Raw genomic sequence first — 13910 nt, forward strand, 5'->3', positions numbered from 1 at the left:
CTTCACACACTCCTAATACTATTTCTCTACTGCGACAAGTATAAGTGTTCTAGTAATGATTCTCGTTCTCTTCATTTACTCATGATACTTTATCTTGTCTGAGAGTATGGGCGTTTCAGTAATGATTCTCACTCTCTTCATTTATTATTTACGCTTTGTCTCAACTGAGATGAGTAGAAGTTTTCCAATGATAATTCTCACTCTGTTTATCTACTCTTGATACTTTTTCTCGACTGAGACAAGTAGGAGCCCTCAAATAATGATCTTCGGTTCCCCTCCTGTGTCTCCCTCTTTCCCCGTTACCTGGATTATTCAGGGATAACATCACCCCTCTTGTTTGCTTGTCAGGTTGGCTTCTTGTAACTTCTGCAGTCGCATACATGGCATTCCCATTCTTTCTTCCATTGGTTCCCTTTGCGTTTCCTCAAAGGAATTGGTATTAGCGTCATTCATGGACCCACTGGTCCAACAAGACTTGCTAATGGTCACGCCACCACTTATCCCTTGCTCCAGATCAGGACGCCTTGCATCTCAAACAGATTCTCGTGTCTACTCTCTTTTCTGACACCGCACCTGGGCTTCTCCTTCATGTCGGACGCTGCACGTCCAGGTTTCCTTCAGCATACATCGGCGCGCAGGTCTGAAACTTTCAGGTTTTCCATTCCTTGATGTCTCCACCTCTAACTTTTATTACGCTGCTGTGGGACTTCCCCGGGGCAATGTCAAAGTCCTTCCTCTCTGTTTGACTCATACGCAGCATTCTTCTAAAGGTTTTCTTTGTTTCAGTACCATATACACTTTCCTTCATAGGTACATTTAGAATCTTTAGATGACAACCTATTTTACTTTGTTCTACATGTCTTTCTTCACTGGATGTTTTTGAAGGTGTATTAATGATATGTTGCTTAGGGAGTTCTTCATAAGAATTGGAGTCCTTGTCCCCAGAGGGAGAGTCTCTCCCAGTGAGGTCCCGCTTGACTCTATCATTAGGGAGGGTATTGTAGAGTGGGCTCACCTCCGTAGCCTCACCGGGAAAGGCTCCCGACTGGGGAGAAGTGACAGAATCCTGTGATTTGTCACACCCTCCAGACGTTTTGGACTACAACTTCCATCAGCCCTATCCATAATAGCCAATAATGAGGTATCATGGGAGTGATAGTCCAAAACATCTGAATAGCCACAAGTTGCAGACCCCTGCCAATGAGTGCTGTATGAAGGTATATTGGTGCATTCATTCGTTCTGGAAACAGATGTGTCTTGGTAGTAAACAGTTAATCTACTGAGCTATTTCATTATCATGTTTTAGTAAAAGGTGCATTGCTTCAATTTGGAAAACTTCATATTACCCAAAGAACAATCACGTTTGCGCGGGAGATTTGTAATAATGATTAATTTGTGGACTAGAAAGTTCTGAAATCCAATCCCAGTTTTATAACTTGGCCCAATTTTGTAATCGATGATAAATCAGTTTGATGTCCTATGTCTCAGTTCTGTCATCTTCCAAAATTAAATGTGTTGAAAAAATGAATTTAAAGAAATTGACATTTAGTTTGTTCAATTGTAATCCATGTTCTTTTTAATTAAAATCAATGGCCACTGCCAGTTGCATTGAGACACGAATTCAAGTGCAGGGATATTGCCACAATTATGGATTTTGAATAAATCTGCAGAAATATAAACAATACAACTTTATAAATAAAATAAATCACAAACTTTCAAAATTCACCATCACCTATTTTTTACAACACACTACATTGCCATTTGAAACTTATACAAAATCCCAAACTGCTGTTGTTGCCAACGCTTGAAATGTGCCCCGCATTTTATTTTACAACAGATGTATTGCTTCTCAGGGCTGTTATATGGCCTAACAAAGAAAACTGTAGCCCATTGGGACAAATTGGATTCTGCTCTGAAGGAGTTCAAGGAGGAGTAGGGATACCATGCACCCCTCCACCCTCACACTTCTACAAACAAGGAACACAATGCAATCATAAGGGTAAAACAGGCACAGTTAATGGATATGCCTCCCTTGCCTTTTGCAGTAACGTGAGCCGAGGGAAAGCTATACTCTCAAGAGGGGTGTGAAGGTGAACCAGTATTGACCCAAACAACACTGTATCACAGTCCAAAATAAAGGGAATATCCATTCAAGTTTCTATAAAAATACATATACTTTGATCAAGCACACCATCTTCAGATAGAACAAATAGAAAATACTACACAAAAATGCACCTCGAAGGAAGAACAGAGAAGATGCAACAGACTGGAGAAAGTAGCACTCTGAGCGTAGTTCCAGGGGTGGTAGGTAAAGTACTAAACACAAAAAGGATACCTTGTGTGTAAAAAAGGAGCACTCGTGACCTAACCAGTCTCTAGGGTCCAAGTGGACAGAGGGGCATTTCAGAGTCAGCAGTACCTGGATCCATTTCTTGGAGGGCTGACGCAGTCAGACCCGGAGTCAAATGTAGACACAAGCTCATCAGACTCAGTTTGGGCACATAGCGTCATGGAGCCCCCAGCAGCAGGCATGTGTAAACTCAGGGTGAATGCAGTTGTTCTGTGTGGTAAAAGGACGGCAATCAAAGATGCAGGTCGGGCAGTTCCATGGATGGTTCGCAGTTGGCTAGGCCGAGTCAGGCTTTAGCTGCTGGGAGGGTTTGAGTCGATGGGCAACGATCCTTGAAAGTGGTGATCTAGGGTGCATCAATGTGAGACCAATGAGGTGGCCAGTCAAGGGCTAGCAGGGGCGAGCCATGGCTGTAACCCCCGGTTACAGTTAGCGTGTGACTCTGAGTGATTCGGTTCAAGTCCCGGTGCTGCACAATCCCTATGGGCCTATCAGTTGATGAATTTTAGCATGGACACATTGCAGTATCGAGCTGGTCAAAGGTGCAAGCAATGCTCAATGTAGGGAAGGAATGCAGCAACCAGCGCCAGCGACTTCCTCTTGCTCTAGGTGCAGTGAGCATGGAGTGAGCGGGTTGCTGCGGCAGAATGTGGAGCTTCGGCTGGTCTAGCCCTCTGGTTGCTGTGAGGCCCACTCAGCGGGACTCAAGGATAGAATGGTTCAGTTCAGGGTGTGCTGTCCCAGCTCAGGAGATTCCGGTGCAGAATAGTAGGTCCTAATCCACAGCAGAGGTTACTCCAGATGTGCCTTGGGAGTAGCAGGGGACAGGTCTTCTTTCTGCCTTGGTTGATTCCTTCTTCACCTTAGGCTGTGGCTTTGGAGAGTAGAACTCTCCCAAAGGAAGTCCAGTGAGAATCTTCAAAACGGATCTGTAGCATTAAACGATCTGAGACTAACTGAGTGAAAATCTGCCAACGGGGGTGGACCTTTCCTTTTAAGGGCAAAAGTCCACAGGTGATTGGACTAAAGTTAGGCTGCCTTAGTGGTCCAAACGCTGCTCTGGAACAGAATGGACTTCGCCCTGATGAAGTCACACCCAAAGTGCTTTGCTCCAGAGGAAGTGGAGGGGACAGGGAAGAGAGAGAGGGACAGTGATAATCAAGATGATGGAACTCTTCTTCCATTGACCAGAGTCCTCCTACCTATCATAATCCTGCTCACTAAGAAGAAATACCTTTAGTGATACAGCACCCTGGTGTGAGGCTACTGCTTTTGAATGGGTATGTTCTCTTGATGCCCAGGCCCAGGACAGTTGCCTACTATGCGGCTATCTCAATGGAGGGTGTTTATTTCCCTCACAAAGAGATCAACGAGGAAGCCTGGCCCTCCAAGATCCTGTCCTGCCATTTGATGGGCTACACCCGGCTGACCAGAGTACACATCACCCTCCATAGTTGAGCTTGACATATGCGATATCAAATAGAATGTGGTGGTCATGATCATAAGTAGCACCATGCACTATGCCTAAATGCCTAACTTTAATTTACAGTTTACCCTGCCACCAGTATGGGTGACTCGTGATCATCGTAGTTTTGGGGACAGAGGGGAATATGTTAAAAACCACCTCTATGCCACTGGGACTTGCCTGTCGATGCGCCGTCAAGTGGGCATTTCATGACCTTGGAACCTGCTCTGTGCCATGAGTAGAGCGGGTGCCGTGGATCAGGCTACTGATGAATCAGGGCACGTATGCACTATGCTTTTGGCATGGAGTTGACAGAAAAGGGTAATCTGGTTGGTAGATTACCCCTTTTTGAGACAAGGCTTTCATACACTTGCCAGGTGGCAATTCCTTACAGTCCCTTTTGAGTCAACAGCCGACTAAAAAAACTACTTTCAATGCTAAAAAAGAACAGAAAATATTTTATAAAAAGCAATACAGTAAATAAACCTGACTGGGCATCTGTCTAATGGAAATTGTTTTTCCTGTGGGCCACATTATGAGTTTGGAGGTGTTAGCAGTGCTAATCCCTCTGAAAAAAATAAAAGTTACCACTGGTGGTACATGTGGAATTGCTGCCTCATTTTTCAGTCCCATTGGACTTCATTGGAGAGTTGAGGTATTGCCATCCACGGTAACACTTCCTTCTTTGCAGATGTAGAACCTCCATACAGATGCTGGTGGTATGACCCCCTTATGGGTTTGTTAACACATAATCAGAAGGACTGAAAAAAACAGGAGGAAACCCGATTGCCACCTGTTTTTTTCAGGTACCTCTGAACTCGAAATGAACGTGTTTATGTCTGTGTGTGTGTCTGCATGTAATCTGTGCATGCCTGAATCTGTATTTTATGGTATTCTAGCAAATGACATACATGATGTTTGCTGTTGTCTATGTGTGGTTGACAGGATATTGGACCTCTGGGACTGAAGCACAATATTCCAGTGACGAAGAAGATGGGTTGCACTTGATAAATATTTTAGAGTTTGATTTCCTTTGTATCGATATGCTTTGGTACACATAAAGAGTCAAACCACAGACATGAGCAGTGTGGATCAGCTGACTCTAGGCGTGTCTCCTGCGCAGTAGTGTGTATTGCCCATTATCGAAAAACAGCAGTGTCGGACGTAGGCTGCCACATGCAGATTTTGGTGTGAAACCACAAGGCTTTCGTCTAGACTTTTGCAGGTGCAAATAAGGCAGTTCTGTTATGCTCAATATTCAAGTGAGCCAGGTGCATTAAAGAAGTTGTAGTCCTCTGGTACAAAAAGGGTTGTTCTTTATTCAAAGTAGTTGCAGGGTACATCAAGTATGTAGGTAAGAAGGAAGGCAATGCACGCTACCAGTAGTATCATCCCTTCAGTGTCTCTGACCGCCAATTGCCTTTTGTTGACACATTCCCACCTCTTAAATTCCATGCATATATCACTCACTCAACATTCCACATTCATTCAAAAATGTAAAACACCACACCTACTCTGCTGTGAACACCTCTCTTATACAAGGAATCCCATACACATCCATACATACATTTGCAAACTTCACCCTCAGAAGTCTGAAATGTTGGCCACAGCAAGCACAAATGTCCCTAATTAGGTTCCATTGAGACTTAAGGGGCTGTTAGGGAGCTCTCTATAGCAATACGTACCAGTTCTGGGGGCTTTCCCCAGGAGGGAACGGCCCGCATTCCCAAGTTATACTTAATACTAGGCCCGGCGCCACCAGGTGGTGCAGCCCCCAGAATGGGTGTTTATTGCAATTTGCACCCCAGGTTTTTGAACCTGGGGTGCTAACAGCAATGTAATTGGTTTGAATGAACAGGATGTCTCGCAGCGTCCCGTAAATTCAAACAAAATACTTCCCCAAATGGCAACCATGGAGCTGCAAGACAAAGCTCCATATGGAGTCCCTCTTCTATTTCCATAGCAGCCGGCGAGGACACTGAGTGGCGGCGGTGGCTGAGCACCCCTACCAAAGCAGTCAGGTAAGTGGGGCGGGATGGGTGGGAAGGGTACGGAAAACTGGAGGGCAAGGGAGGGTGGGAGGAAGTTGACAGGGTGGGGGATGCAGCCATCAGGCTGCTCGGAACGCAGGCTGAGAATGTGAGATTCAGCCTGTGATCTGAGCAACCTGATTGGTTGGCTCCTCTGCCCAGAGTGCTATTAAAGAATAACTCGAGCATTGAACTAAATATTCAGTCTAATCAGAAAATCCTGTTGTCTAAGTGTAATCCCCACAGTGGAAGGTTTGTGTCGCTAGCAGATCTAGGTGGGCAAGGCAATTGTCTGAACACCACAATTCATGAGAAATGGCCCTACACCTCAGCTCTTACAATGTACTGTTAATACATATACATTCTTGTAAATCAGTCATATAGCACCCACACATGGTCATGACGTGAAGAGTGAGAGTTCACACCATAGAGATTCCAAAGCAAAAGCAAGCCGTGTCCTTCAGACCCTCAGTAGCTCTCTGAGGGAGTGCACCAGATTTCAGTTCAAGCATCCCCAGCCCCCTAACCCCGGCCGATGTGAAGTTTACAGGTATTGCAGCAAAAGTTCTTTGGGCTGGGGGTCGATTGCTCAAATGAATAAAGAACTTGTGAGGTCCATGTGTCATTACTGGCCTCCCTTGATCAGCACAATAGAGACCACGGAGAGAATGCGCCTTGAAATCTACATGGAAAAATGAGCAACATGTGACCAGGTGCACCTTGCAGCTGTACCTTGCAAGCCATAAGCTTAACATATGACTCAAGTAGGTTAAAGGAACTAGACATCAGATAAGGACTTCTGGAGGTAGAATGAACTGAACGCATGGTGTTTCTGTGACGGATGGTAGTTTGGAGGCGGTGGGTGCCCACTTCAGATGGCCTTCGTCTCAGCAAGAGCACCTTGTCACCGGCGTTGCATTAAAGGAAGGCTGATAAATGAAAGCATCCACACTCCTCTGGTCCCAATAAAAGGTTCTTCTTGGTTTTATGTAGTTGCAGTAGCACATCAGGAAGCAGGAATGGAAGCATCTCCGGCTTTGACATTCACACCTCCCACATCCCAGGCATACATCCATCCCTCATCCTTCCACACTCACAATGGAAGGGGAGAGATACCATCGACCCAGGCCATTATGCAGGATGCAAGCAGCATGGACTTCACTTGCCCCATTGGAGCGGCCCATAGTGCCCGCCTCCGTAGGGAGAAGCTACAAAGCCCCATTTCAACCAAGTGGTCTAGTGGAAGAATAGACTGGGACTCCTGCAGCTTGACACCTCCCCTGAAGCCCTCGCCTACCCTCAGCCTTGGCATTTCCTATAATCCATCTCAGGGCCAAGGGAAGAATTACTCCACACCTAGGTGCAAGCGATTTTTATATTGCGTGTCCCAATGGTTCCTAATCATTGCCTGTATTCCAAACTTCCCTGTCCCTTTCAAAAGAGCCTCCACTCCAGAGATCTGCAACCTTCAGCTCACCACGAGCTTTGGACCACAAATCGCCTCAGTATTACCCAGCACAGTCTATGGTCCAGGGGAATGGGAGTTGTAGTCCAAAACATCTTGCGAGCCGCAGAGTGCAGACCCCTCCTCTAGTCCCTGACAAAAAGAATTATGCAATGATTTGATGCATACACGTATAATTTACACTCATCAAATTGGGACGCCTTCATTATATAAACAGAACGCATTCCACTCTCGTTATATGCATCGATCCACAAAACAGGCTTTGATACTGCGATGTCTTCCTCAAAAAATATCACCTGAAACAGCTGAGACTCCATTATCTGATGCAGTCCATGGTCACTTTGTGTACAAGAACAAGCAAGAGCAAAGGATACGTGTGAAGTGGGAGCGAATCATGGACGGTTTGAAGGATGGAGAAGACTCCTCCCCTTCCTGAAACACTATGGTAACGATGTCGTTCCCAATATGGCGCTTCCGTTCCACCTGCAGAAGGAATATCATCAAGATTGTTTTAGATACCAGAGGAGATGCAAACGGTGTACTTTTGTGTATCACGAGCCATGGAAAAAGCTGTATGAAGCACTGCATTTCTCGCTGTTTGAGTAAATGACGGAGAACATCACAACTAAGCACTGAGAGAATGTGATCTACAAATATGGTGTCAATAAAAGCTCAGACTAAGAGCACACTGCCCTCTATTGCAATGTGATGTAAAGTGATGAGATATCCCAGCCTTTTTCCCTTTTGTTGGCCTTGCAGCACTACCAGCACTTGACACCTGATGTCTGCACTTACCTTTGCACTTGCCACCTGCTGGCCGTTACATTACCTATTGTTATTATTCTATGCCATGTACCGCCCCCTCCCCCTGCACTTTCCCCTTCCACCATCCTATGCACTTGCGCAAAATGAATGACACCTGGCCTCGTAGGATCGTTGTCTGTCCTCCCTTTGTTCCCACTCCCTTGCCTCGTCGCGCCTTGAAATACTTTGGTATAAGCGCGTTATAAATGCCATATCATATCATAGCTCTGTTGGAAAAAGGGGTGAGTGCGGTTGTAAGTGGTATAGCAGGAGAGGGTTATGCAAAACCTGTGGTGTTGATGGGTGCAGGTCATACATAGCTGGGTCCTGAGCACTGACCTGCTTCTTGCCGTTTGGCAGAGACTCTTGGGGACAAGTTATCCAAAGTGGAGAATCCAAGGGCTGAAAGGCTCAAATGATTTGGGCGTGGTTGTCCGCTGTTGTAGAGGAGTCGACTAGGACTGGAGAGCAGAGCTCGTGCATCAAAGTTCTCTAATGCTTAATAGGTGAGAATAGACTCCAGGGCCATTCAGTCATTGGCCTAAACGTAGAGATTTCCAACAGGAGAGAGCAATGTCTCCCCATCATCATGGTGAATTTGTGAAATAAATTGAGAGGTGATATTGGCACGAAGGACTCCGAGTGAGAGGATTGTGGTTGTGGTGGAGGGGAGAGAAAGCCTCGTCATCACATCAGCCCAAAAAGCTCTGTGTATGCAGGGTGAAGAGCCAGGTTCCTGGGTCACAGTATACCCCAAGGGCACGAGTGGAACATAGACGGAAGACTTCAAAAGAAATTGTACTCTTTGGGACAAGTGTAAACATCTGAGATAGTGTTTTTAAAGGTATACAGGCTATGGGCTGTGGAGGGGAAAAACAGAAAAAGACGGGCAACACGGAACAAATGGTTTCAGAAAGAATAGCAGGGCAAGACTTCTTACTATGTCTTCCTCATCTCAGATAACACTGCTTTTAGGTGGTTCCACCTCCTGTGACAACAGTTTATTGAATACAAATGTCAAATCGTGAAAACAACAACTCTCCACCCCCCACCCCTGGCTTGGTCCTAAAAGACTGTCTCTTCAACAACACTTCATGGTTTTGCTCTGCCTCTTTGAGGGATATCCCATCACCCTAGATTTGCCATATCTTTTTCTATGTTCGATTTAGGAATGTGCATAGCCTTTTACCATTCATTCATTGTGTTTATGAATGGTTTTAGTTAGGTTAGTGGCAACAATAAAGTACCAAAGTAACCTACACATAGTTAAATATACATCCCACACGCTAGATAAAGACACAACACACATACACACACATCAATAAAACCAATAAAAAACCACTTTGTCATTGAAAAATATAAAATGCAAGAATGTTACAACTAGTCTCTCTCACAAGACCGCTGGACCCCAGTTGTCACACACAACACTGGGCAAAGTCACTGAGGCGAACCCGGACCTTCAAAACTTCCCTGCAACTTAGTCTTGGCCAAAAGCTGGTTCGCTGATGTCATCACAGCTGCCTGTACAAAGTTGCTTAGCACCGAGGTGGGGGATAGGGAATTTGCAAATAGAAGAAACCATTGGGGTCAATGTTTTTCCTAACCTCTTTATATTTTTGACAGAAACACAAAACGTTCAGTCTAGAAGATGCTTCTAGCCTGGAACAAAAGGGGAAATTGACTGATTGACCCACGTGTCTTTGCCATGTCACTAGAACAGAATTTACTTCAAGGAGATTGAAAGGCAGCCAGGTAACCAACCAGATAACCAACAAGAGAAACTTCAATGAAGATGATAAATTAATATAGGGTTGCACAGCCGAATTTCATGTCATCTGTTCGAGGGTTTGGCAAGCTCCCGGCCTTCCTCAGTGATAGGAGAATTCCCATAAAAGCCCTCCTGATAATATGTGCAGTTGATTTACTGAAGCTGCGCACTGTAGGTTCGACACCTGTGTCCGAACATTACCTTTGCCTAATTCGTTTATAAAGTAACATACCCAGAGAATGTTTATAGCATGCTCAGTTATCCATAACTCTGATACAATTAAATTATTCAAATGGGCAACGCGATGATGGCTATTAAGAAGAGATCAACAGGGGCTACATAAAACTGAACCTCCAAAATATGGTATCCCGTAATATCATCCCCATACATATGGTCCCCATACATAATGCTGTGGGAAAAGGTTGTGGCGACATTATGTCCCCTGCATATTCAATGTGCTAATGTCCCTGCAAAAAATTGCAATTCTTTGTTAACTTTTTTTGGCAACATTTTTGCGGGGCATTATCCCATGGAACCCAACAAATGTAGCCCTGGCTCTTGATGGCACACAAAATTGAGGGTAGTTACCATCGCTCAGAAGTCTATTGCAAAAAGAATTCTCGCTGCGTTGGAGCTGTTCCCCATGCTGGAACCCCCGGATCCCCGCTCCACATAGTGCAATAGAACGAGTCTTATGGCCTCATTAAACGGTAGGCGGTAGGGTTTAACGTTACCGGTAATGAAATACCGGTAACGTTAAATCCCCATGCGAATCACGACCCGACACACCGCTATTAGCGGCACCGCTAAGTACGGTGCCACTAATAGCAGGCAGTCTGCGTGCGCGGGACCCACCATCCCGTAAATTACGCCATGCCGCTATTAGCACAGCATCACAAGTTGAGCGGACATGCCAATAGCGGCATGGTAAAGCCCCCCGACCCCTTACCGCCATTGCGCAAATACCGGCATCGCAAACCACACGTTAAGAGAACTGAGCAGTGTCTCCACCTGCCACAGGTGGAGACAATCAGCACAGGTGGAGGCAATGGAGACTGTGGCAGCTCAAAAGGAGCACACCACACCCTTTCACACAACCCTTCCAAAACCAAGATGGTTCCAATACTAGCAGCATTACATGGGCTGGATGACATGATTGCAGCGCAGCTGCAACAACAACAGGCAGCACAAAGAAGACGCAGGGGGAGGAGGAGGAGGGCAAGACAGGCCAGCAAGCACCACCATAGCACCTAATCATACCACAGAGGCACCCACCAATTCCCAGGATCAGAGCCAGTCCATTTAACATGACCCCTGAGCAGATACACACCCTGTACCGTCTGGACCGGGATACCATCACGAGCATCGTGGACATAATACACAACGACATTGTGAGCCTCATAGACATCAGAACTGCCATCCCTCCTCTACTCAAGGTGGTGACTGTGCTCCACTTCCTGGCCACAGGCACCTACCAGCATACAGTGGCCCAGATGCATGGCATCTCCCAACCAGTATTCTCAGGCATGCTGAATCAGGTACTTGATGCCCACCTGAAGCATGCACCTGAACACATATCCATGCCACGGACTGCCCAGGAGATTGCAAACACCAAAGTTGGATTCTATTCACTGGCAGGCATCCCAAGTTGCATCGGGGTCATCGACTGTACACATGTGGAATTGGTGGTCCCACATCGCAATGAAGTGGTCTACCGAAACAGGAAGCAATTCCACTCCATCAATGTCCAAATGGTATGTGACGCCAACAAGATAATCACACATTGCTGTGCCCGATTTCCCGGATCAACCCATGACTCCATGGTCCTGCGGAACTCAACTATCCCACGCTACATGGAGCGACAAACCGCACAACGTTCGTGGCTACTTGGTGAGTAGCAGGGTAAGCACATGGCAGTGTGATTGGGGGGGAGAGAAACATACTCCGACTGGGTGTGATTGGGGGGGGGGAGATACATACTCCAACTGGGTGTGATTGGGGGGGGAGATACATACTCCAACTGGGTGTGATTGTAGGGGGAGAGATACATACTCCAACTGGGTGTGATTGGGGGGGGAGAGATACATACTCCAACTGGGTGTGATTGGGGGGGAGAGATACATACTCCAACTGGGTGTAGCTTGTCATCTGTCTGGGAAATGTACATAAAGATGTACGCCAATGCCCATCTGGGAAGGCCGCAACGTACTAGAGATGAACCGACATGCAAGTATGAGCTACACTACACACCAGAAATTCCAGGTCTAGTAGCATCAAACATCCATTCACATACACATTGCACAACATTGTACGCCACAAAATGGCCAGATTCCATACGTGCCATGAAGATAGTCATCCGGAATCAGTCCAGCACAACATCAATAATGCAATGTGCCGTATGATGCATGCAAAAGGATCAGCCCTAGCCATACACCTTGCATTTCACCACGCACCTTTACCACCACTGAAGTGATGCCTCACTGTATGGCAACATCTATGTTGGAATGGCAGTACAACAACAGTGAGGAACAAAATCTGCCTGGGCCCAGGGACACCTAAGACCTCGCCTCACCCAGGACATGTCAATTACTGTTGTAGACAGTAATGGGGCAGGTCTACTTGCAGGGTCGAGCTCACCCTTGCACATTGCTGTCACACGGACCATCTGCATGTATGCCATTGACTGTGTACTGGAATCACTATGCAATGTCAATTTGTGTGATATGAACAGGCTGCTCTGCAGGTGAACAGTAACAGGACCCCATTCGTTCCCCCATACAGGTGATGTGGGATATCCCCTGAAGAGCTGGCTCCTCACACCTGTACGGAACCCACAGAACAGGCACGAAGAGGAATACAATCGTGCACATACCTGTACCCGCATCGTGATCGAATAGACTTTTGGCCTTTTGAAGACACGGTTTAGGTGCCATAGCAGGTCTGGCGGCGCTCTCCTGTATGGCCATGAGAAGGTGGCCAAGATCACCATGGCATGTGTCATGCTGCACAATATGTGTATCAGACGGAATGTGCCACTGCCCCCTGACGTTGAAATAGAAGCACCTGATGAGGATGATGAAGCTGATGAGGACGGAGTCCAAGGGGATGCAGGGCATGCAAGAGGGGATGGCCAGGAGGGACGTGCTGTGAGACAGCATCTGATCAACCAAATATTCTGAGGGACATGTTTTGGTACTGTCACACGGACATGGGTAGTGATGCACTGGTGTATGTTTAGAAGTACGCAATGAACACTGTCTCCAATAAAGTAACAGAAAGATAAAAAAGTGCATGTCCCCAAACATCCCACCGCCCTTCCCCCCACCCCCCACAACAGACCCATAACACCCTTCCCCCCACCCCCACAACAGACCCATAACACCCTTCCCCCCACCCCCACAACAGACCCATAACACCCTTCCCCCACCCCCCACAACAGACCCATGACACCCTTCCCCCCACCCCCCACAACAGACCCATGACACCCTTCCCCCCGCCCCCTCAAAAGACCCATGACACCCTTCCCCCCACCCCCCACAACAGTTCCTCATGTGTCTGCAATGTTTGCGTTGGCCCATGCATGCAGAGGAATCGCCATTAACCCCCTATTGGCCATTGTCTGTAGCAGCATTTGGAGGATGGCCAGACGTGCGCCTGGTGGTGCGTGTTGAGCCGGCAGATGACGATGGGGCAGACTGTCCTGGTTGTGAGAAGGGCGGTCCATTTTGTCGGCTATGTGAGTAAGGACCTCCCTGAGCCTGGATATCTTGTCACACAGCCTGTCAGTACAGGCGTCCATCCTCTCAGTGGAGTGCCTTGCCGTCTCCACAATATCCTCCCTGAGATGGGCAGCCTCCTCAACATGCTGTCCAACCAGCACAGTCAGTTCCTATTGACGCTGCAGGATGGTGGGCAGATGGAGGGCAGTGCTGGGTGATGGTGTACTGGATGCTGTGCCCTCAGATGCATCCATTGCAGCAAGTGAAGCCACCATGGGGGACATTATGGCTTGAATGTTGTCCTCAACA

At 46.9% G+C, this 13910-nt stretch overlaps 1 protein-coding gene across 4 annotated transcripts in view; it reads right to left on the reverse strand.

Moving 5' to 3' along the window:
* Positions 1 to 13910, reverse strand: part of GARNL3 (GTPase activating Rap/RanGAP domain like 3) — a 1295083-nt gene that overhangs the window by 388184 nt on the left and 892989 nt on the right. For all 4 annotated transcript variants that reach the window (XM_069609500.1, XM_069609499.1, XM_069609501.1 and 1 more), the window contains one exon: positions 7685 to 7793. In XM_069609500.1, the coding sequence (XP_069465601.1) occupies positions 7685 to 7793 (109 nt within the window). The remainder of the gene's footprint in view (positions 1 to 7684; positions 7794 to 13910) is intronic.

The sequence above is a fragment of the Ambystoma mexicanum genome, chromosome 8, assembly GCF_040938575.1.
Source record: "Ambystoma mexicanum isolate Mex_15411 chromosome 8, UKY_AmexF1_1, whole genome shotgun sequence".
Classification (NCBI taxonomy): domain Eukaryota; kingdom Metazoa; phylum Chordata; class Amphibia; order Caudata; family Ambystomatidae; genus Ambystoma; species Ambystoma mexicanum.